Genomic DNA, 25314 nt, shown 5'->3' with positions numbered 1-25314 from the left:
AATCCCCTGCCTGAATTGGTTTGATTGCAGCGAATTGAATTTACATAAAACACAAAACCAAAACAACCTGTCTGATCCAATTTGACAGATCGCTCTACGCAGCACTTGTTTTAATCTAACCCAGGGGTGTCAAAGGGACCAGGATGGTCATTAAATGCTTACAAAAAGGTTCACGTTGTTTTACACGTTTGATAACACACTTTTACTGTTTCTTTTCAATACGTACCTCACTAAGAAACACCTTTCAACATGCTGTATTTAATTAAAAGTGATAAATTATACACATTCGTACGCCCTCGTTGGACAGTCCTGAGAAAGCAATAGAAAAAAAATGAACGATCTTTAAACTGATAGGCCTTATCGCAGTGCACCGAACGACTGAGATGAAATAAACGTTTTCATCAGACAAGATGATGTGCTCTTCTACATCGCGAAATAGAGCTCACATTCGCGTCACAATCATACGCTATTTCTAGACCAAATTTCTTCACCAAAACCACAATGCACTCGATGGAAAAACACTCCAACAAACCGTTCGAAACAAACGAAACGGCATATCGTGGTGGCAGCTTACAAAGACTTTCTTATAGAAAACCCGTACCGAAGGCAACGACTTTCGCGGTAAGAATGCTCCAGGTCCCGCTCTTACGCCAAGGGAAGAGGACCACACCGTTTTGCACGCGGCTGCTTATCGATCCAGACCCAACCCTAAGCTTGAGTATTCCAAAACCCCAGCCTCGGTTGATGTTTGCTTATGCCGTATCTTTTTCTGCTGTTGTGTTGTCTTTTGCTTACCTATATTACCCCCACGGTGAAGTTAATTATGTTGTCCGTTGGCGGTAAGCCTGTTGACTTTGAATCATATTTATAAAAAGTGCTCTACGACTCTAAGGCTGATGTTGCGTAAGCAAGTGTTGGCTTTCTTTGCAAACACCATTCTGCTGATAATAACTCTAAGAATAGTATCGCTTATTAGCTTGGGAAGGGAAGATTCAAATGTGCAAACTGTAACTCAATTCAAATAGTGTTTTGGAAGATCTGTTCGAAATATGCTCCACAAAAAATTCCCCAAGGACGATTAAAGTCAAGACCACCTGTAACGACACCTACAAACTGTTCTTCCTCAAACTATTGTTATCTAGATATGAGATAAATCCAAAGCCTAACGGTGTGCTGCACCGTTCAGCATATATGGGAATTCTTTACAGCTCAACCATTTCCTCAATGCCTTCCACGACAGTTGTTGCCCTTCTAAACCAAAAGCAGCATTTGCTCACAGCCATTTACGGTGTTTGAAACAGTTTTTTGCCTGCCAGAGATCTGTTTCGGATGCTTATAAACCAGCGTAAACTGCTAAAATCACGTTAGTTAGTAAATCTTAACGATCTGCGAGTGCATCTGTGTTCTGTGCGTGAAGTTAAAATGAGTGCAGTTCATGTATTGAGAAAAGTAAACAAAGCATTTTTGTACAAAAATGTTAAGAATTGTTGGTTGTCCTATGCGGAACTTTGCGTAGTTGAAGTTATCTACTAACAAGTAGAACATTCTTATAAACCGTTATATCGTTAAAATATTAAAATTATAAACAAGGCCAAATATTTAGTCCTATTTGAAATGGAATGAATCTGCTCTAATTCGTCAGTGTGTTCATCGAGTCGTATTAACCGTGCCTTTTAAAACGTAATTTCCTTTTAACCGGGTTGACAAACAAACACACCCAAAATGACATTTATGTCAAGGACTTTGGCTTTTGTTGTTGTTTGCCTGCTTGCTGCTGTGAATTGATACTCATTTCATGTAATTAGCGCAATAGATTTATTTTTCGAAAGGTATTATAGGAAGTGAATATTTTGGAGGAACTTTTACTGATGTGAAGTTTGTGTTTGGTTTCATTTCTAGCGCACATCCATTCGGTTCGGAAGGATCGGGCGGGCACGATGACTTCCCCGGTGCAGGCTGAGGCACTGCGGGCATCCGAGACGGACGGTTCGAAGCTTTCGACGATGGTCGGGCAGCAGCTCGATTATCTGACGCGGACGGACGAACCAAGCCACGAGGTGACCCGGTTGGATATTCTACTCACCTTCATCTCGATCCTGTTCCGTCTGATCAGCATCAGCCTAACGCTGCTGCTTTCCTACGAATACTACCGGTTAGACCGCAAGGTTTACTTTGGGCTTACGCTAATCGGGCTGTTCATTCCCGCCATCATTACCACCCTACTAAGCCTGCTGATGTATCTGGACGATACCCGTCGGAAGCGCCGGGAACGGCAGCCCTGTTGCAGTACGCTACTGTGCATCGTGGTGATGCCGTTTTTCTGCCGCTACTGGCACTCGTTGCGACTGTCGTGGGCATGCTATGCTGCAAAACGACGCCAAGATTGGACCGGCCAGAAGCGTGCTTACGAGCTGTTGGTGCAGGAGGACAGTGATGTTGCGTTGCTACGTATCTTCGAGTGTCTGCTCGAGGTGACGCTGCAGAAGATCCTTCAGCTCACCATCGTCCTATCAACCGGACCCGTCACCGTGCTGCAGATGCTATCAATCATCAGCGCGATGGGTAGTATCGCGTGGTGCATGGCGTCCCATTATAGGTGTGTGCGCTTCGCCCGTCTTGACAAACGTCACATCCCCTGGTCCGGTACGATCGTACACATCGCGTGGCAGTTTTCCGTGACGGTAGCGCGCGTACTTGCCATCGCGACGGTTGCGAGCGTGTTTCCGGTCTACACCGCACTAGGATGTGTGGCGCATGCTGTCCTGATGGCAGTGTGGGTGTTTTGCTACGAACGTCCACGCTTCTGTGGTGACTCCATCGCACAACGCTCCCTACTCTCCTGTGCCTTCGGGACCGTGTTTATCTTCAACTACATTCCACTTCACGAAGGACCGACCCGGCTACGTTACACGTTGTTTTACGTGGTCTGCTTTCTCGAGACGGTTGTGTGCGGCGTGCTATACGCATTGTTCGTACGCAACGCTACGATCAACCGTTCGGTTTTGTGGACGTGCTTGTTAAGTTCCTTTCCGACCGTCACGTTCTTGATCGGCATCTGTCTGATGGTGGTGTTTTATCGCTACTGTCACCCAAACATTACCTCACGCCAAATGGAGGCCAGAACCACCGAGTGAATCTTTATCTAGGGGTCTACAACCAAAGAATCTACAGACGCGATACGGAATAACGGGAGAAATATATCATTGTTGCCCAGAGGTCGCTTTAACCACTTCTCCCCGAATCTGCAAACGGAACAAACTTGAAGACTGACTAGCCGGAATAATCGGAGAAATTGAAAGTTTTTTTATACATTAAGATAAGTATCAAAAATCCTGTAACTTATCCAGTGTACATATCGTTAGAATGGTTGTAAAGAATAGTATTATCATTCAATACCGTCACCACCGCAGTATGTAGTAGATGTAGGAAATTTGTTATCTTAACCTTTCTTCTTGGAAATGAAGAAATATAGATTAAGAGATTGAAATAGCGTTAGATCTTTATGAGTTACTCCGAATCTCTGTTCCAAAGATTTTTAAGCTCTTAAAGGTATACTCAAAGGTCCATGTTTATTCATTATTTTCATGAGAAAGTAATGAGTGCGTGGGCGATAACAGCATCGGACATCCTGTACAAAACTTCACATTTTAGAAACATAAACCATTTAAAAATACCCAGCATGTCAATTTCTTAGAACAAAACGTTTCAATACAAATTTTTATAATCTTTATAAAATCTGTTTAGGCTTCCTAAGTCAATACTTTCCCATGAAAAAGTAGCTAATAAACCACAAACAGAAAATTGAAAACTAAAATAAAAGTCTTTGGGAATGTGCCTGTGATTTTACAACACGATCACGAGGGTGGTTAGTTGTGGCACCTCCCCTTCGCTATGAGCACACAAACGAAACCATCTGTATATAAGCGAAACGTCAAAACTCCGACCGATAGGAAAATCATAACAAAACAATCGTAATCATTTTCGGCAACGCGCGATTCACCCGCGGGAGAAGAGAAACATGTTGCAAAGCACGAAAAATCTAGTCTGGAATTTGCGTTCGGTGGCCAGAATCGGTCATGTCCGTTTGGCGTAAGTTGTTCTATTAAATTATATATTTAAAACAGTACTTTTAATACGGCAGGGTTTTTTTCTGCTCCAGCAATGTACTCACAAGCACGGCACCGTACAGCACACTGATGGTTGCTCACAGGAAAAACACTCTTCTGCACCCGCTAGATGGGAAATTGATGCCAAACAGCCTATGGAGAAGGGGCATGTTTATCCAAACACAGGACACACCAAACCCGGACAGTTTGAAGTTCCTGCCTGGAGTGTCCGTGCTGGAAAAAGGACAAACTATGGATTTCCCATCCGTGTCGTCGGCTCAGTGTAGCCCACTCGCAAAGCTTCTCTTCCGCGTCGAAGGTGTCCGGTCGGTGTTCTTTGGCAGTGAATTTGTAACCATCTCCAAGCAGGAAGATGCCGAATGGCGCATCATCAAACCGGAAGTGTTTGCGGTAATAATGGACTTTTTCGCGTCCGGATTGCCGGTAGTAACGGATGCAAAACCCAACCCGGATACGCAATTCAACGAGGACGACGATGAAACGGTGCAGATGATTAAGGAGCTGCTCGATTCGCGTATTCGCCCAACCGTGCAGGAAGACGGTGGCGACATCATCTTCGTGGGATTCGATGACGGGGTGGTAAAGCTGAAGATGCAAGGTTCCTGCTCGTCCTGTCCGAGCTCGATCGTGACCCTGAAGAACGGTGTGCAGAACATGCTGCAGTTTTACATCCCGGAGGTGGTATCGGTCGAACAGGTGACGGACGAGGTGGACAAAATAGCGGAAAAAGAATTTTCCCGACTGGAGAAACAGATTCGCCAGAAGGATGAACCGACGGCGGAGAACAAAACTTAGTCTTGTGATGGTTTAGAACAGTTGTGAATTCGTTTTGATTTTATTTCGCTTTAGCTTAGCGTTGCTGGTTTTTGTACTGTAATAAGGAAATACAGTAATTAACAAAAGGAACATAATAGTACTGGATATACTGATTGGGTACCTCAATCTTAACATTAGTCAACAGCGTTTGGCGATTTTCGATGGCGGTGACATCGATTCATCGCTTTCTTCCTCACGATCGCTTTGCCCCCAATCGTCTGGCTGTTCATTGCTTGTATTGGCGTCAAAGTCAATGGACGGCAAGGTGTACATTGCTTCTGATTCATCATGCGCATCCTCACCCATCCGACATCCATCACCGGGTGATAGCAACGATTGAAGATAATGCTCCATTTGAATACGTTCCGTTTCATCCTCCACAACATTGAAGCGAATGTCTCTTGCTTCTGGCTGAAGGCCGCGTAAAAACTCCACCAATTCCGTACTACTAGCATGCGACGAGTAGCAAACAAACCACAGATTCTTTCTACCTTCCAACCAGAACGGTTCGTCACGCTGTAGATTGCGCCACTTCCTTGCGGACGGTCTTATCGTTAGTAAGTATTTAGCGTTCTCGTTCTCCTTACGGCAGGGCATTTCACCCTGCATCGTTTTACCATTGCAAGCGTGTACGCGTGCACCCACCGGATCGTCGGTGAACACGTCCTTTAGCGTTTCGAAATGGTTGTACGTAGCGCGCTGGGACGCGTAGATGTGTATACGGTGGTGCAAATGTGTGTACAGCTGGTGAAACAATTCCTCCGAACCGTACGTTGCCGGTGGCCACAGTGACACGATGTTGCGCTGGTCGGCTTCGAGCCACTGTGTACAGAGCGCTATGATGCGGCTCATACTCTGCTGGCGCGTCGGAAAGTACATATAGTCCCGATCGAGAAAGGTTGTATCGAGGTAAACGATTTCGGGCCGTATGTGATCCTGCTTGATAACGGCCATACTGTCGGATGAATGCCGGAAATCTCCCGTGTACAGCAGCCGTACGGTTTTCGTCTCGAAGTAAAACATTACCGAACCTGGACAATGTTCCGCTGGTACGGTGCGTACGCATAGCTCGTACGTACTCTCACCGGTCGGTGCGGTAATGGAAAGGGTTAGTCGCTCACGAATCGGCATCCGGTACACGGTTTGCTTCGGATAGCGAAGACCGACGATGACCGCCGAATGAGGGCTCAGGTACAGCGTTCCGGGCAGTGGATGGTTCGCTGCCAACCCGGTCATATGATCCATATGGCAGTGTGAAAGGAAAAACACTCTGGCCCGGTCCAGTACCGGCTGATCGAACCGATCGATCCCAATACCGGGCAGCTCGGGTATGTAACCCGGAAAAGTACTCATTTCCGGATAGAACGCACTCAGCTAATGGCAGAACGATGTTGACGGGAACTGCGGGAGAGAAGAGCGTTTGGAAAGGTTTTAAAAACTTTTGTCGACGATAATTTCGTTACGAATTTGAACTCACAACAAGATCGACCGGGTGTTGTGAAAAAACTTAATTGACAGCAACGCACTGTATATGTTTCGGGATGAGATTTTTAAACTCAAATTTAACGGAATTCAGTGATTCAAACCCAGAATAATGCTTTGTTCAAAAGCAGACTTATTAAAAATATTCAAAGTTTATTGCTAATAAACGTAAATTTAAACACATAATCGACAAAAAACAATTAAATGCTATGGTTCGCAAGAAAAATCACTTCACTCTCGGAACGGATTACAAACGTTCCCACAGTGTCATCGCTAACGAGAAATTTTCGCCTTCCTTTTCGCCGCAGCACACACGCTCCATACAATTTCCTTGAATTTAGCAAACAGGTAGGGGCTTTGTTCTCTTTCAAAGAAACGGCAAAATATGGGGACAGTAGTGTGAGCGAGATAGGATAAAAACAAGGAAATGACAAAGTGCTTAAAACAGTGAGAGTATAAATAATCAATTTATTACTTATTATTCAATGGGAGTAAAATGAATTGAAAATGATGCCAAATTTTATAATGTGTTGTGTTTAAATTGACAGTGTTTTTGTTCAATAGGTTACTCGACATACAGAAAAAAAAGTTGTGTGTTTGCTGCATCTCTTTCATACCAAACGGGTGACAGAGTTCGTCGTAAAATTGATACATTTTCTTCCCGTATCCACAGAGTTTAGATAAATATCACGGCGGTCAATAAGTTTTCGGTTAGTGTTGGGCAATGAGCAGCTGAGAGCCACACTTACTTTGCTCATCTGTGTGAGTGAGTGGGCATTTCTCTCTCTGTTGGATGAGGTACCTCATTTGAGAGCTCACTCACAGAAAACTCACTAAAGCACAGGCAGCAAACGACACCACCTCACTCAATGAGCAAAAGAGGGTCCTCTTTTCTCATCTCGCAAATGAGCCTCACAAATGAGCCTCACTAAAGCACAGGCAGCTTACGACACCACCTCACACAGTGAGCAAAAGAGGGACCTCATTTCTCAGCTCATTCAATTGAGTATTTTGCTCAGCTCTGCTCATCAAAATGAGGTAGTTGGTCACAACACTACTTTCGGTCTAGTCAAGGAAATAACTCATTTTCATATATACCAGAAATATCTTTCTTAATCCTTGGACGAAACATTATTATTAATTGAATTAATTGTTTCAGAATGAAAATTCATAAAATAAAAAAAAACAAAAATATTTTATTTATGTACTGAAATAAAATTTTAATCATTTTAATTAATTAATTTATTCATTAATTGGTCCTCAATATCTCACATAAGCTATTTTTGAAACGGATTTTTTTTTTTAATTTTCGACTGGTTATAAAACAAGTCTAGCGAACCCAGTAACCCTCATGATCCCTCGCCCGAACATCAACCGAGTCCAGCTCTGACAAACCATCGAAGAAACCGAAACTGTTCGTCACTGTGTGCGAGAGCATAGAAATTGCGCTGTGTACAAGTACGGGTTTTCCTCCCCACCACATCATTTCTTTTCTTTCCCTTGATGGCAAGGGTAATGTTTCCGGTGGGGTGAAGGTGGTGCATCATCATTTCGGTGAAACGTTGTACCGTTGAATCATAGTGGCGACCGCGACCGTACCGTGCACAGTACCACGCGTCGTGCAGTGGTGGCCGTATCGTTCCGTGTGACCAGTGAAAGTGCGCGTCGAACACCAAAACAGTACGCCTTCGCTTCAATCAACCAACAAAAACTAGAAACCACCCACCGCACCAAATAGTAGGTGGTGAATGGACGAGCACAGAACGAAGGAGGAAAATTTCGCTCCGTCACGAGAAAAACGCCACCAATCGTTTCGGATTTCTTCAGGGGAAGGAAGTGCGGAGTGAAAGGTGGAGGAGGCTGAGTGGAACAGTGGTGGTGTGAAAATTTTGCTAGCAACAACCGAAACCCCACAGCCGTGGTTACATTTGCTCGTCGGAAGAACAGATCAAAAAAGAAAAAAAGAAAAGAAAACGTGTTTTGTTTGCTCTTCGGCGGAAAGAGCGTGAAGATAAGATGTGAAGCAGAAAGAGTAAAATTACCAGAATCAATCGTGAGATATAGAAGCATCAACACGCATATCGTACTCACCGAAAAAAAAGAATAATACGAGCACGGTTGAGTAGGAAAACCCCGAAACGAGCGTGCGTTGCCTTAGCGACCCCTTTAGTATTGCCGTGTGTAGAAGGAAAAGTGTGAGGGCCTATTCCAATCGGAGCCGGAACGCATTTTGCCCCCCTAAATGTGAGGCTTTTCACCCTTCTTTTTCAGCCCGGTGTGAGCAAAACAGCAGCAGAGGAGTTTTTTGGTCGAAGGGAGTCCCCCCAAGCAGCATCGTTTCAACCGCGTACCCGTGTATTCAGTGAGAGTGCGAGTGTGTGTGAGTTTTCCACGTTTTCCTCCAGCGGGGACGGGGCGGTCGTTCGGTCGTGCGTGAAAATTGTGTGCACGGCATCATGGCGGCCACGGCCGAAAAGGAACCACCGGCGGGGACGGTGCCGGCGGCAACGGTGGCGAACCCTGCACCAGCAACAACCGGAGCGTCCCGTGCACGGTCAGCCAACAACCAAACGCAAAACAATCAACCGGACGAAATACACTACGTCAACCCGTTCGTGCACAAGCTCGTGTGGGATGATCCGGTCGACAAGGCGAAGGTAAATTGCGCGTGTTTTTTTTGTTGTTGATAAACCAACCTGATAACCGAATTGGTGTCAAATCGGCGTCCAAGATTCCATAAAAAAAAAGTTATTGCTTTCCTCCTCCCTCCCCATTTTCTCGGTCGGATACACAAGTGTTTGCACAAAAACGCAATAACGAAGAACGTCCCTTGTTGTATGTGTACGTGCCTATGGCTGTGTGTGAGTGTGTGTTTTTTTATTTGCGTCGTTTCCAGCGCCTTCTCCGTTGTGTATCGAAATTTCGCAGATGTTTTTTTTTTTGACAGCTGGAGAGACAACAATACACTGTGACGTATGCGGATGCTGATGTCTCCAGTTCTTTACATTCTTTATCCCGCTTGCCACAAAGCAGCAACTGAGCAACCAACCTAAAGCGATAATAACAAAAAAAAAAACAAGTTACTGAAGAGTGTTTCCACTTCGGTTACCAATGTTGGCAGTGTGTTTAGGTGTTGCATTTCCGCACCGTGGTTTCGGTGTGCGTAGGTGTGCCATAATAGAAAGTGACGTTTCTGCCACTTCCTGTAAGTGGTCCATTCGATACAACTCCCTTCCGCCTGGGCTTTTGGTGGCCCCCGGATGTTTCAAAACAAACCTGACGCACACGCACGCACCCGCACACAAACTCCAATCCAACGTGAGGAAATGCTTTTGAAAACATCGGACATCTTCTACGCAATATCTGCAGTATTGCAAACCCTGTTTGTTGAGGTTTTCATAAATTCCTCATCCTTGTCCATGTGTCGACCGTCCGTTTTTGAGGCACTTTCACATCCCGGTCATCCTTCTCACGGTTGTCGCGTTTTTTTTTTTAGAAAGTGAGCGATGAAAAGAGAGAGAGCAAGTGACAAATACAAGGAAAGGAAGTACAAAAAAAACCACCTTAGAACATCTGCAATATTCGCCGCACCCACTCGAAGGTCACCAGTTTGCTGCATCCAGAGATACCTATTGCATACGACGTTTACCAGCAGGATAGGGAAGGTTTTGCGTTTCAAACAACAGGACTATTTTTAACCAATCACCGAACGCACAATGGTGAACCATTTGTTGCTCGGCGAGATGCATGCTGGGGAAACAACAAAGTGCATCCTCTACCAGGTTGTTTTTTTTTTAATAGGAGGCTAAAATTATTTCTCGAGGAATTCTACAGAAGTTCCTCCAGATATTGAATTCTAGCAGATGTGCTGATATTACTAATACTATTTCTCTTCCCATTCTTCGCTATAGACCGCACTGTTGACGGTGATACTGCTGCCATTCCGTGTCGTGCTAATTCTCGTCTGTCTGGTGGTGGCGTGGGCCCTCGCCAATATCGGCCTGTACGGACTGTCCAAAGAAGATCTGCGCACAAAGCCTTTGGCGGGCTGGAGGCGGTGAGTATTCCATACCTGGTAGAGGTGTAGAACGTTAATCTCGTTAAAGTTCCTTCGCTAATGTCGCATTATTCCAAGATCTTCTACTGCCTCGAACGAAGAAGTCGAGTAACTTAAGGTCTCCAGGTCTGGGTTACTATTCGTTCCGACGCTCCCTCTCTTTCAGACGATCCGTACATAGAACCGTAGCGCGTAGAATACTAACCGAATTGATGTGTAGTATAGTGAGCTGTACTAACTGTAATTTCTATAGCACCAAATACTAACGCAAACGTTGCAGCACTCGTCTAAAAGTTTCAGTTGATAACTACAATCAAGTGGTTCCAAAACTTCATTTGGTTGGCGTTATGCAGTTGGTCGGCACGGCCGGCTGCCGGTCCGGTCAAACAATAGTCGTACAACTCACCCCTACACCGCAGGTCGTCCGGTTGGGTTGAAGCATACGACCCGCTGAAGGTACGGGCAGAGTTCGCGAGCTTAACCTCCGAATCGGTTTGCTTCATTAATTCCGAACGGAACACTCGTCCGTGCTGTTGCATTAGCTATGGTAGCACGGTGCAAACCGGGGAAGAAAGGTTCCAACAGTTGCCCACCGTGCTCGCGGATGTCTACGACCCTTTTTTTTTCATTTCTCCAATTAGATTCGCTTTCCCACTGGCAATACGTTCATGTCTCCTTTTTCTTCTAACATGCGACTAGCACCCAGTCAGACGTGGTGGTGAAACTATGCTCCCACCCGGGAGGATTTCCACCGTCCATTGTTCGATTGCTGCCCACGTTCCAGGGATGTTTTCCTTTATTTTATGTGACTAACTATCCTTAACACTCTGGCTATGTATCTTTCCCCTGCATTGTAAAATGATTATTAGGAGTAGCTTCTAAAGATGTAATGGGATCGACAGCGAAACCGCAATTGTCTTGCCCCAGCTGGTAACCGAGGGAAAGTCGCGCTATGCAAACTCTGCCATCGCTGTCGAAGGAAGTTGACGATAAAAACTTTTTTTTTAATTAGCTGATTTAACAGTGCCGGTGCTCTTTTGTCAGGCGGATGACAATTGTCCATCCAACGTGCGATGCGCTTTTCAAACTACACTGTGCGCGTCAGTCTAATTAGCTACATTACAAAGTGTCCGCTCGCTGGAATAGTTGACAGGTAGTGATGAGTGTCTGGATGGTTTTATGCTGGAAGTGGTACCGGAAAGGTAGTGGAAGGATATGACAGCTTATTAACCGTATCCATTGTGCAGCAGGTTTGTTGGAGACGAGTTGTCAGCTTTTTAATGAGAACGCCAGTAGCGTGTCTAATGCTGACAGCGGTTTCAGTTGCATAAAGGAATTCGATCTGGATCTGTCTCAAAATGAATTATACAATCCAGATGGATCATTGTTTCTTTCGTATCGCTTAGTAACCATCCTGATTTGTTGCAGAGATGAATTTCCGGTTCGGAAATTGGAGAATTCCCGAAGGAATTCCTACTGAGGAATCCTAGAATTTTGAAGTTCTCTATTAGTTTACTTATTATTTATCCTGATCTGCTTCCAAAGGAGTTATAAGAGAGGTATTATAAGAGAGGTATACTAGAGAATTCGCTTTTAGTTCGCTAAATAACTCTCTCAAGTAGCTCTCAAAAGAATTTCTAAAGAGAAATCCTGGAATATTTCAGATTCCTCTATCAGTTCCCTTATTAGCCATCCTGGCTGATTCCTGAACCTCCCGAAGCAATTCCTTGTAAGGAATCCTAGAATATTGCAGATTTCTCTACCAGTTCACTTGTTATCTATCCCTACCTGTTCCCAAAGGAGTTCCCATAGAGGAAATCTAGGAACTTGAAGAATTCGCTTTCAATTTGCTAAATAACTCTCTCAACCTGCTCCCAAAAGAATCTCCATGGAGGAATCCTAGAATTTTACAGGTATCCCTATTAGTTTCACATCCCTGAGGATTTCTGGAATGTTGTAGATTTGTAGAGTTCACTTATGATCTATCCTGATCTACTCCTGAACCTGCTCCCAAACGGGTCCTCATTGAGGAATCCTATAGAATTGGAGGATTAACTTTCAGTTTACTTGTTACCTATTCTGACCTACTGCCAAAGGAGTTACCAGCTAGCAGTGCTGAAATAGTGGAGAATTCGCATTGGTAATTCTTTCAACCTGCTCCCAAAGGAATTCCTGGTGAGGAGTTCTGGAATATTGGAGAATTGACTTTCGATTCGCTTAGTAACTCTCTCAACCTGTTGGAAAGGAAATTCGTGCTGAGGAATCCTGGAATATTGCAGATCTATCACTTGTTATCTGTCCTGACCTACTGCCAAAGAAGTATCCAATAAGGAACTCTGGAATACTGGAGAATTCGCTTTCAGTGCACTTATTATCTATTCTGATCTACTTCTAAAGGAATTTCTGGTGAGGAATTCCGGGTTATTGGAGAATTCACTTTCAGTTCGCTTCGTAACAATTCCTGTGTCTAAAGGAGTTACCAGTAAGGAGTTCTAAAATGATGGGGAACTCGCCTTCAGTTCCCTTAGTATCCATGCTGACTTGTGAGCTAAAAACGTCCCGAGAAAGGAATTCTTGAATATTGGAGATTTGCAGCTCGTCCGTAAATGCGGTCGTCCGGATGGGTAGGCAACATCCGTCAAGTCCAACTTCTCAACCGTTCTTTCTCTTTCTTTCTCTTTCCCTCATCCTCACATCCTCGTCTAAACTTCTCACACCCCCTCCCCCGCCATCATCACTTCAAACCTCTCACCATCATACAGACAGCTGCGCCAGCTAACCGCGCTCGTGATGCGCGCGCTGTTCCTGTTCGGCTCGTTCAACTACATCCGGTACAAGGGTGTGCGGGCATCGCCGAAGGAGGCACCGGTAATCTGTGTGGCGCCCCATACCGCCTTCTACGATTCCGTGTGCGTCGTCCTGTTCGGACCGTCGGCGGTCGTCGCCAAGTACGAGACGGCTTCGCTGCCATTCTTTGGAAGTAGGTTGTGCGCCACCGAGCTAGTGTTGTCGCTTTGTGTGTGTTCGTTCTTTTTTTCTGCTTTCCTTCACCACAACCCACCCCACCACGCATCCTGTCGTACCCGTACCTTTGTTCCACGAAACCTTCCATAGTCCGAAAATTTCCATCCCACACGCTTACCGGGCCACACTGCGAAACGGACCGAACCGAAATGCTTCCGCTCTGAGTGCATACCGTGGGGGTGGAAGTAGGAAAATGCTCTCTTCGCGCGAAAGGAAAATATTTCAGGGAGAAACGCCGGAATGGTGTGGACAATGGGAAGAAAGGGGGGGGAGCCTTCTTTATCACATTTTGTCATTTATGTATTGATCCTCCCCGGCGCTGAAGGGAGGTTACACTCGCAATAATTGCATTTTTCAACCCTTATTGCGAGCACGGGAAAAATGTTTCCATCGTGGGATGGGGACTTCCTCATTGTGCTACTAAAATGTGTGTGTGTGTATGTGCGTTTTTTTTCCATTGTAGTATGTATGGTGTTTGCGTGCTTGTTTAGTGTGTATGTGTGATTGAGTTCGAGTTGCAGTAACGTGTGTACGACGGGATGACTAAAACCATTTCCCTCGCCATCGCTATTTCCAATCTTCGAAGACCGAAGCTGACCCGAAAAGACTTTACTGAAAGGAAAGCAGCCATAACAAAACAACAACCCAACCAACCCAAGGAAAAGCAAAAAATAGGAAACGAAACCCACCCTCGAACGCAACTGCATCCACCTATTTCAGCGGTACGATCTGCCGCGCATCGTCATCTGTCCTGTGCACGAATATCGCCTCTCCATGCATGCACTTTTCTCTTTGTATGTTTCGCTTTCAACTTCTTTTTTTTCCCCGCCTTGTCGGTACACGTTTTGCGCCACTGTGCTCCTGTGTGCGCGTGCCGGACCGGTTCACCATTTTGACCCAGAAACATTATTCATCATTCTACCAAACGCGCTAACACGTTCGATAAATGATTTACCTTCCGATCGCTCAATAATAAATCACTACAATGGCGCTTTTCTCCATATTTGCTGTATAAGTATATGTATATATATTTACCACCCCCTCAAAACTGAAAATTAATATTGCTACACATACGCTTCACCCAGGTACTTCTACTGCTCCACGGTCGATCATTTTTGGGGCGACACACATAAGCTAATGTACATAGCAACCAACTCCCATTAACACAATCACTAATCGATTTCAGGTCGGTTTGTGGTGTTGCTTTCGTTGACGTCCAACAAAATGTACATACTTTAATGCGATTTTCGGTTCCAGCGGGCTATGATCGGCCTGGGTGTACGTGTGTCGATGACCTTACGCGATGGAATGCGCCAGCGCACGGGTATCATTGTGTCAACCCTTTTTTTTTTGTTATTTGTTATCGTCTTTGCGGGCAAAACATGCGCAAGCTGTCAGCGTGCCGCGTCAGCTGTTCGGTTGCACCCATTCCCGGATGGGTTGCGTGGTGTGTATTGTGACTAACAGCTATAAAAACGAAAAAATCAGAAAACCAACAGACATCCTCTCCCCGTCCAAAAAACAAACGCTTACACATCATAATTCGCTGCTGCTGCGACTTGCAAAGCTGGCAAGTTTTAAAACGATTTGTGAGGTTCTTTTTTTGTTGTCAAGCTTTTGGAGGCATTTTTGTTGTTCTTTTTAATTGGAAAGGGAAAATTCCCCAACTGTTCCCATCCACATTCAGCCGTCTTATGTCTGCCATACATCTCCAACATTCCCGCCTTCTACCAGTCTCTTCGATATCGAATGTTTTGACAGATGGAAGATAGTTTTTTGTTTTATTTAGTATGTAGAGACTTTGAGCCAATGTGGCTACATTCGCCCCTGGATGGATTGAAGATCATTGGATAATTTTGGTTCGATTGATCGCTTTGATACGTGCGGAAATAGCAAACACCACCTCATCTTCCACACTCGCTCATTCTCATAGAGTATTTTTTTCTCTTTCTCTCTTTCTCTCTCTCTTTTTCTCTCTTTTTCTTTCTCTTTTTTCTCGTTCCCATCATCTGTGTATTGGGTTGTGTGGGTGGTGGTGATCACTCATCTACGGGAACCATTTTCGCATCTGCACATCTGGTGATGCTGTCAAAAACACCAAAAACAATAACTTTACAACGTGATTTTTTTTTGTTCTCCCCCCCAACTTCACATTTGGTTATGGATTATATTTTCGATGCATGGATGTCGCAACGTGTGTGTAACCTCTTTGTACATTGCAATCGCTACCTGTTCTGACGCAACTCGATCAACAACAACAAAACACGTTGGATCACATACGCCATGCACCACCTTGTTAATACTCATCCACACCCATATCGCTCTTTCTTTCTTCATTTTTCTCTCTCTCTCCCTCTCTCTCTCTCACACACACCCATACTTGCAAACCGACCATAAACGACCCTCGGACCTGTACGATCGCTGGACGGTACGTGGACATCGGACGTAATCGCGACTGTCGAACCTTCGAACGTGGACAACTCGATTGGACCGTGCGGAACTACCAATGGGACCACGCTCCACAACTTTACCCCACCTCCCCCTCCCACTTCCTCATTTCCCTCATTCTACTCTCCATCCGGGTCCACTGTGCGGACGATGTGCGAATATCGTCTCGCACAATATACAAAAACCACCCACACACACACACGAATGTGCCCGCCAAAAACCCCCCCGACAAACCGGAACAGGCGCCTGAAAGGGCCGCTCGGTGAGTTCGCCACGTTGGCGTACACCTGCGCCGGGCTCGGCATTACGATCCGCGGACGGCAGGCGAGCCGGGCCGAGGCGCCGGTGCTGGTAGTGTCCCCGCACAGCTCCTTCCTCGACGCGGTCATCATCTACTTGACCGGGTTGTCCAGCCCGCTGGTACGAAACGCTGACCGCAACCTCGGTAGTAAGTGTCCGAAAACTTTCATTATTTTTGTGTCGATTTTTTGTTTCGTTTTCTTCTTCCTTCAACTCTCTATTTCATCTCTCGCGAATATCCTACCTTCTCTGTTTTATTTTCCTTTGTTTTACCACCATCCCGCAACTGTTCCAAGTTTGTTTCTCCCATCGTAGATCCTTTGCTCCGGAGTAGACTCCTTACTTGCTAGTATCGCTGGATCTTTTAACTCTTAAAATTTTAGTGTGTGGCGTTTCATTATCGCAGGAACTTTGAGGTACGGTCCAGATCTTCGGAGATTTTTAACCACTTGAAGATCTCCGGTCTAGTAGGTTTTGTACTAAATCTTTCACATTTTGCCTTTTAATTTATGACGTTTCATACCTATTTTCTTCAGTACATTTCACTTGGAATAGGGATTTTTATAATTCTTGTCAATATTTTTAAGGTCCACAAGTATTCTGAAAGAACTGTCCTTGGAGGTACGATTCAGCTATTTGGTGATCTCCGGACATCTTCGAAGATTCGTTCCGGACATTTCCGGAGATCTTCGAAGATTCGTTCCGGAGATCTCCGGAGATCTGTTCCGGTGATCTTCGAAGATTCGTTCCGGTGATCTCAGGAGATCGCCAATAGTTCTTCCAGTCTTAGTAATTCCTTTACTGACGTCTACGATGTCCATATTCAATTGGAACTGGAATCTTTAGAGTTCTTACATTCGAGAGTTAAAATTGTTTAAAGTTCCGACATCGACCGCAAAATATCGCATCTTCAACTTTTATTGTCCTTCGTATTGAAATCATCAACTTGTGAGCTTACCGCATTTGTTTTTTAAGTTTTCTTACGGTAGCTCTTCTTTCCAGTTTCCAATACTTCTCTGAAGAACTAATCATAGTACAATATCAAGAATACAACTAATGCCCAAAGCTATAAAAACGGCATTTTAATGAGACAAGGACAGAAAATTTAAATTAATTACCACTGATTATGTTCCATTTGTAATCCGAGTTCCTCTCCGACTTCCACCAGGTCGAAGAAATCGCCAACAATAGTAACCTTCCCTTTGTCCAATTGAGTTCAACAAATTGTTTTCTTTTATGGGTTCTAACCCGTGTCAGCTCTGGCTACTTGCCGTCGGTTGGTATTTGCCGAAGATCTCCGATATTTGCATTTCCAACATATCCATTTCCATCGCTCACCCATCCTCATCGCTTTCGCTTTGATGCGTACCTTCGCAACGCTTGTACACGAAGTGCCCGCTCGAATTTTCTACCGACTGTCTTATCATTTTGTGTGCTTGTGTGCGTGTGACTGCGCGTGTGTGTGTGCTGTTAATGTTGTGTATTGGTCAGGCCATTTGTGTTATGTTGTGCACTCCGTGCGGGAACATCCGCAAACGTATGTAGCTCGTGTTCGGTTTGTTTCGTCTTGTGCCACGTGTGCAGGCGAAGTGTGTTTGTGTGGGACAGAAAAGGGACGTGGGTGGGGACTAGCAGGCGAATAGCACCTTCTAACGCATTTTCATTTTTTTTTTTTTTTTGCTCACTTTTGCCCGCGTAAAACGTTTACCGCGACCAAAATACAACACAAAAATCCGAAAACAAACCAAAACCCGCCCCTTTTTAAGAACTGATTGACTATGCCCAACCGATCTACGTGTGCCGGGAGGATCCACACTCGCGCCAGACGACGATCCGGGAGATTATACAGCGCGCCAACTCGAAGGAGGACTGGCCCCAGATACTCATCTTCCCGGAGGGCACCTGCACGAATCGGACATCGCTGATCAAGTTTAAACCGGGCGCCTTCTATCCGGCCGTACCGATCCAACCAGTCCTGATGCGCTACCCGAACAAGATCGACACAGTCACCTGGACCTGGGAGGGCCCGAACGCGTAAGTCACCGTCTTCGCAATGTGTGGCATGGCTTTATTGATAGTAACATTGCTCTTTCTTTTCAGCATTCAACTCCTGTGGCGCACACTGACGCAATTCCACACGTTCTGCGAAATCGAGTTTCTTCCGGTGTACTACCCGAACGAGGCGGAGAAAGCGAATCCGAAGCTGTACGCCGACAACGTGCGTATGCTGATGGCCAAAGCCCTGGACATCCCGATCTCGGACTATACCTTTGACGACTGCAAGATGATGACGTTTGTCAAGAACGTCGGTATGCCCCACCCGGCATCAATTGCAGACATCGAGAAGTTGCGCGAAACACTTCGGTAATGTATCGACTTGTGGGAACTGCTCTGTTTGAGCGGCAGCCAATGGTGACAATAGATACTAACGATGATTTCCCTGCTCATCTCAACAGAATTGATGTATCCGATCGGGAGCGTACGATTGTGAAGAGCCAGCGTGAGTTCACCGACGCGAACAGCTTGCTCACGTACGCACAGTTCACCCAGCAGATGCAGATTGATCCATCCCAGGAGGCGGCACACAATCTGTTCCATAAATTGTACAGGGTAAACAAAACCGCATCTTTAAGTTGGCATCTTCGCATCGCTAGAACTCACCATTTCTTTCTTTTATAGCCTGGAACTCCGGACGTTATCGATTTCAGAGAGTATCTTTTACTTGCCTTATTTCTGGTGACACTCTACAAGCCGAAGTTAGTCTTTGTTGAGTTACTTTTTCACGTAAGTGTATTGGCAGCATCAAATGTTCGATCACCGGCCTCCACATTAATCTGATCTTCCAATTTGTGCAGCTGTACGGTGTGGATGGACGTGTGGATCGTAACCAGCTGCACGATACGCTCAAGTATCTCGTGCGTATCGCGCGCAAAGATGTAAACAGTATCTTCCAGCAGGCGGATCTCGACAATCTTGGAACTATTGGCTACGGTACGCATGCATTACCGATCCGGTATCGCACAAGCAGTGGATGAAATGATTAATTCATCTCTTTAATTACATTTCCAGATCAATTTCTAAAGGCACTCGAGCACAATCCGCTGCTGACAAAGCTGCAGAAAAATAACGATCCCAACAACTTAAGACTGGGCTAAAACAATCGTCATACTCTCACTTGTGCTACGGGTGTTCCCCATAACGGACCGTCGCGGTTTTTCCCGCCGGGGATATTTTTGCGTATTTCCTACTTAATGTCGAAGCGAAAATGGATACGAATTGGAATCTTAAACTCAAGAGTCGTAACGATACAGTTCAATATGTTTCATCGTCTAAGTGGCGTGCATTTCGTAACCGACAAAAAAAAAACACGGATCTGTTAGGGTTAATTGATTGTCAGTTTTGCGTACATGCCGCTGGTAGAAGGGGGAAAAACTTTGCACGAGAAACTTCCCTCGGGCAGGCATGTAGTTATTGCGTGTTCATCTTTGTTACGTTTAGATTACTGCTTACTTATGCATGAACGCATCCGAGACGTGTAGCAGCACCACAGTACTGTCCAGCGTGGTTATGGTCATGTTTAAGCGCACCTTTACCGTAATTGGACGTTTATTAACGTTTCGGATAAAATCCTGCGAGTAAAGCGTTCCAATGCGCAAAACGCGAGGACGATTTGCATCGGGATTGGTTTAGAGTGAAGCGAACTTTGAATGCCAAAAGGTTTAGGGGAGGAGACATGCATGCGTGGTAGTAGTTTGTTTAGGTTTTTTTTTTTATAATTTCCCTTCAATTGCGCGGTTTACTTACCTTCTGGAAAAGGGATGGTGAGCTTAAACTGTTAGCAAGCGACCCAAATTCCATACACCACATCGTCAAACGTCGTCAATGCGTACATCTAATCAAGGAACCATATACTTAACAAAAACAAAACAAAAAACAAAGGCATGATAACTCTAGCACAATATTACTTATAGATGGATAATGTATGCGTGTGTGAGAATGTATGGGTGTATGTTCGTGTGGGCCCATGTAGATCCCGCTCGTAAGAAGCACAAAACAGAAAAAATCAAACGCGCAACGGCAAAAAACAACACAAAAACTAGTAAAACTTTGACCGATAGTAAACGTGATAAGACAAAACAAACAAAAAAAACAAAGAAAGTCGTAAAAAAGCAAACAAAAAAAAACAAATACCAGAAAGTCCGCTAGCAAATCAAATTTGCAAAGAAAAAGCAGCCTAATTGTAAAAACGTAAAACAAAAAAAGTGGAAACAAAACAAAAACAAATGCACGCACGCACCATCTACAGCAAATAGGCGAAGGAGGCGTGCCGAAAGATCGCACAATTTGCGTTTAGCGTAAGGCAAAGAGATATTTTGAGTATTTATTTATTTAGTAAGTGTCTAGTTGTGTTTTACGCTGTGCAAAGCAGACTGCGCCGGCATTACATGCCAGGGAGCTACTTGAATTCAGTATGAAACAAAACAAGAAATTACGCACAACACAACAAAGAAAGCAAAACTACTACACTAGGCTAAGGAGATGTGAGGGCGAACGATCGCGTTGAAAGGGGAAATGGTGGTGTTTTTTTTATGAAATATGCTCACCATCAAATCTTCCCTTGCGACGATCGGTTCAAATTTTCATGTGTTATACTCAGTGTGTCCTCAAAGGAAATGAAAACTAGAAAAAGAAGCATGAAAAGAGAGAGAGAAAACTATTTAGAAGAAATAAAACAATGGAAAGTCAAGAGTCAGTGAAAGGAAACAAAGAAAATGCATACATATACAAGCTGTTAACGTATGTTCGGTAAAAAAAAACAACAACAAAACAAAATCATGACACGTGTTACGAATGAATGATAAATATGGAAAGAACTTTTAGGGATTATTTCCCATCTTCTCAGGGAAGATTGTTTCTTTTTAATCATCAGGGAACTTCCGGACTTCTCAAAGGGGTTTAATATACGTAAGGTAGGGTGTGTATAATTCGCGCAGGCAAAAAATGTTCACGGTCAAGATCAACACGCGGGCAAAACGGCACAAAATTACTTCAAACCATCTATTTATATCACTTTCCACCAGTAGCGGCGTGACGGTTGAGAATTTTCCGCGCTCCGAGAGCATGAGGCATCGCGTGCATTTCGCTCTCACCCGATGGGATTAGCTTTTCTCCCACCCATTTCACGGGCGAGGCTGACGGGAGGGACTGACTGAGGCAAGAAACGGGCCGGTTCCTTAAGGCAAGAACGCACGGTGAACCGTCGTGTCCGGGGCGACACAGCAGCGCTACGCAGCAGCGCACAGTTAGCATCTTGCGCTTGAACCGGACGAGCACATTTCCCATGTGCTCCACACATGGTGGTGTTTGCGCGTGTGAAACAACTTTCGTGAACGGCGAACGTGCGCATTGTTGCGACTTCAATCAAACACATAGTCGCTGGGTTGGTAAAACGTTTTACAATCTGTGCCAAAAAAAGTGAATAAGCGATGGACTTTCAACGATCAACGACCATCACGAGTACGGTCACTCGCATACCGGAAGATGAGTATGTGAACCCGTTCGTGCTCAAGCTAGATCTAGACGACCCGTGGGAAAGGCGGAAGGTATGTATCATTCGCAGTGAGATTTCAAATAAAAACCATCGATAACGTATCGTCCATTGGCCTTTTCTATTGTAGACTTATCTGATGACGCTGCTGGTGCTGCCGATTCGTGCCGTACTGATGGGTGTTTGTTTACTGGTGGCGTGGGCGTTCGCCTCGATCGGGCTGTACGGGCTGACCGAGAAGGAGCGTCGTTCGATACCGATTTCCGGCTGGCGACGGTAGGTACCGGGTAAACAAGACGTAAACCTCCACGTGTTCGATCACAGAAACAGAACCTACAGAGAGAGAGTGTGTCTGTCGGGAGGAAGTGGGAGAGAGATGTGTACGTACACAACAGCTGAGCAATCGAACGATACCACCGTGTCGGATCAGCCGAGGCTTGCTAGACCTTTGTACCGCACGCACCGTCTGTCAACAGTGCGCTACCCCGTTATCAGTGCAAAATACGCACCGCACATAGCACTAGATTAGAGTAGCGCAGCAAGCACGTTTCCGTGCACCACGCAACCACTAAAACATCACCACTCACCAGAGCGAGACGAAGCTATTTTTAAAACAACTCTCGTGTCAGAAAGTGGCGTGATCTGGTTGTGTGCCACCAGTGCGGAAGGCAGCCCCAGACACACAGCGCAAGCAGCAACCGCAAAACAAACCGGCTTGCTGCGCGCACACAATCTCTCGCAAAAGAGAAAGGAACCAAACCTCAAAAAAAAAAAACTAAAGATTCGGATATTAATTGTCGCTCGAGATGCTCTTTCTCTGCTTGCGGTGCACATTTACAGCAAGAACGAAAAAAAAAATCAGTTAATGATGTTAGTAAGATGAGTAATCACACTCGTTCTTGAAACGAAAAAACGAACATTTACTAGCTGCGCAAAACGCTACTGTCGGGAAACAAACAAATCGGACATATTTTTAGTACACTCGGTGCACAATAATAATGCGAATAAATTTTTGCGACGGTACTTGCCAAGGATTGATACGCCTTGACGGTAGGGAAAGCGAAGTGTTCAAGTGACCAACCCAAAATGAAGCATCTTCACGTTGGAATGGTTGGGAAATTTGTCAGATGTTGTTGGCTCGGGTTCTATTAGCAGTTGTAGTTATGTCCCACAATATAGGTAGAAGAGATAGGTGTGAGATAGTTAAGACTATTCTCTAATATTTCTAACCTTATATACCTGTCCGTTACAATGACATGAGCTGGTCGAGGAGCTCACTGTAGTACAGCGGTTTAGAATTACCAGGCCAAGCCAAGAACGAACGACCCAGACCATAAAGTCGCCGTTTAAGTCGTCCACATGCTGCTGACGGCGCTAAACCGTGAGCGGTTTAGGAGACTCTGGCGTAAGTCGCAATTTGTGTTCCAAAGTTGCAAAGTAATCATCAGTAATCATCACCTGAAGTCTAACAGACAATTTACAGAACTACAGTTGAGATAAAACACCTTCGGACGTTGGATTCAGGTTTCAGAATTCCCGAGAACACGTCTTCACACAAGATATCCTCAGGGAAATACTTCTATACACCTTTATCTATATGTTGACTTTTATATATTTGTAGAACTATGTAACTTATTAGATATATTTAATCTCTTTTTGACTTACTCTTCCAAATTATTCCTCTTCCTCAGTGAAATGCGTGAACTGACAGCACTGGCGATGCGATTGCTCTACTTCTTCGGTTCGTTTCACCGTATCAAAGTGAATGGTGAATGTGCATCCCCCCGTGAGGCACCACTCGTCGTCGTTGGTCCCCACTACAGTCTGTTCGATTCGATCGTCGTAGCATTCTGTGGGCCATCCACCGTGGTAGCGAAGAGTAAAGCCGCAGATCTACCTCTCATTGGCAGTGAGTGTTCCCCCAACCTGTAATAGTCCCCGCATTCGCTCTTGACTTATTTTGGTCCCTCTTCTGTACAACTTCCAGAAATAATCGACATCACTCAACCGATCTACGTGTGCCGGGAGGATCCAAACTCGCGTCACATCACGCGCCATCTCATCATTGAGCGCGTCATCTCGAAGGAGGACTGGCCGCAGATCTTAATCTTCCCGGAAGGCACGTGCAGCAATGGCAATGCGGTGGTACAGTTCAAACCGGGCGCATTCGGACCGGGACTACCGGTGCAACCGGTCGCGATTCGTTACCCGAACCCAATCAACACGGTATCCTGGACGTGGCAGGGCCCTGGCGTGTAAGTTGTTTTCACGTTTGCAAGACCATATCCCACAACAGCTCAAACGTGTTTTATATTGCAGGCCGGTACTGTTATGGCGCACGCTAACCTCCTTGCACACCGCGCTCGAGATTAACTTCCTGCCGGTGTACTATCCCAACGAGCAGGAGCGTAACGATGCGAAGCTGTACGCGCTCAACGTCCGGAACTACATTGCGCAGTCGCTGGGAATTCCTGGCACCGAGCACGGGTACAACGACTGCAAGCTGATGAACTACATGATCGCCATCGGTATGCCGTACTTTGCGTGGAGTCATGACATTGGAAAGATGCGTAAATGGCTGGGGTAAATTAGTGTGCAGTCAGCACAAGGCATTGCAAAGCCATTACCAAACTTTTATCTTCGCTTGTAGACTTGCTGATGGAACCGTCGAACAGAGCGTATTAGACCAGTACGGACCATTCACAGAGAAAAACTCCCACATTGCGCTGGATGAATTTGCCCGCCGGCTAAACATTTCCGTGGAGAACGATTCGACGCGAATTCTGTTCAAAATATTCAACAAGGTGAGATGCGAAAGACTCTTGAAACGAATTTGTGCTAAATTGTTGTTTGTTTTTTATTCGCAACAGGATAATGATAGCGCAGGATTGATTGACTTCAGAGAATATCTGCTTCTTGCACTGTTTATGTCCACCTTGGGCAAACCAAAGCTCGACCTACTGAAGTTACTGTTCAAGGTATGCAATTCCGAAAGGACGTTGAATTTCCGGTATTTATCTAGTACTTTCTATTCTGTACTTTGCATAGCTTTATGGTGTGGAACAAGATCTGATAGCAAGAGACGGTCTATACTCAGCAGTTAAGCATCTATCCTCTATTACGCCAGAGCAGTGTGATCAGCTATTCGTTAAGGCAGACATCGCCAATCGAGGCCTCATTACCTTAGGTATGATAACAACACGAGTTGACTTATCTCGAACATTACTGGATGTTAAATAATTTCAATTATCGTTTTAGAGCAATTTGAACGAAGCATCAACTGTCACCCGATTCTGATCGATCTGCAGGAACTTAATGAACCTAAGCCGTATGCAGCGCCGCAGCAGCAAACGCAAACCAGCTAAACGAACCGGGGGACGGTGCTGGTTTGCAGGCAGTGGGACACTATTATTGCCAATTCCGCCATGCGTGTTGGCCAGTTTGATTTAGTGGTATTAGCGTAATGATAATGATACGTCTACAATAATGTTCCTTTCCTTTTATTGTGCGTG

At 45.1% G+C, this 25314-nt stretch overlaps 5 protein-coding genes across 5 annotated transcripts; 4 read left to right on the top strand and 1 right to left on the bottom strand.

The window, feature by feature from the left end:
- The first annotated feature begins 1937 nt into the window (after positions 1-1937).
- Positions 1938-3134, top strand: LOC128708394 (XK-related protein 6). Its single transcript, XM_053803374.1, has one exon. It carries the CDS (start codon positions 1938-1940, stop codon positions 3132-3134), a length of 1197 nt encoding a protein of 398 aa, XP_053659349.1.
- Positions 3135-4018: 884 nt separating this feature from the next.
- Positions 4019-4922, top strand: LOC128707786 (NFU1 iron-sulfur cluster scaffold homolog, mitochondrial-like). Its single transcript, XM_053802746.1, has 2 exons — positions 4019-4089; positions 4160-4922. The coding sequence occupies exons 1-2, from the start codon at positions 4019-4021 to the stop codon at positions 4920-4922; spliced, it is 834 nt and encodes a 277-aa protein (XP_053658721.1).
- Positions 4923-5081: 159 nt separating this feature from the next.
- LOC128712831 (protein artemis-like) lies at positions 5082-6296 on the bottom strand. Its single transcript, XM_053807705.1, has one exon. It carries the CDS (start codon positions 6294-6296, stop codon positions 5082-5084), a length of 1215 nt encoding a protein of 404 aa, XP_053663680.1.
- Positions 6297-8881: 2585 nt separating this feature from the next.
- LOC128708717 (lysophosphatidylcholine acyltransferase-like) lies at positions 8882-19409 on the top strand. The gene is made up of 9 exons (XM_053803700.1): positions 8882-9082; positions 10337-10482; positions 13245-13462; positions 18021-18288; positions 18355-18618; positions 18711-18864; positions 18934-19038; positions 19110-19245; positions 19324-19409. Exons 1-9 carry the CDS (start codon positions 8882-8884, stop codon positions 19407-19409), a joined length of 1578 nt encoding a protein of 525 aa, XP_053659675.1.
- A 2331-nt stretch (positions 19410-21740) lies between these two features.
- LOC128712632 (lysophosphatidylcholine acyltransferase-like) lies at positions 21741-25167 on the top strand. The gene is made up of 9 exons (XM_053807525.1): positions 21741-21857; positions 21933-22078; positions 23494-23711; positions 23790-24057; positions 24122-24385; positions 24453-24606; positions 24673-24780; positions 24851-24989; positions 25061-25167. Exons 1-9 carry the CDS (start codon positions 21741-21743, stop codon positions 25165-25167), a joined length of 1521 nt encoding a protein of 506 aa, XP_053663500.1.
- Positions 25168-25314: the final 147 nt, after the last annotated feature.

Source organism: Anopheles marshallii, chromosome X (genome assembly GCF_943734725.1).
Source record: "Anopheles marshallii chromosome X, idAnoMarsDA_429_01, whole genome shotgun sequence".
Classification (NCBI taxonomy): Eukaryota; Metazoa; Arthropoda; class Insecta; order Diptera; family Culicidae; genus Anopheles; species Anopheles marshallii.
The sequence above is the reverse complement of the archived record's forward strand: the minus strand, read 5'-3'. Positions and strand labels throughout refer to the sequence as shown.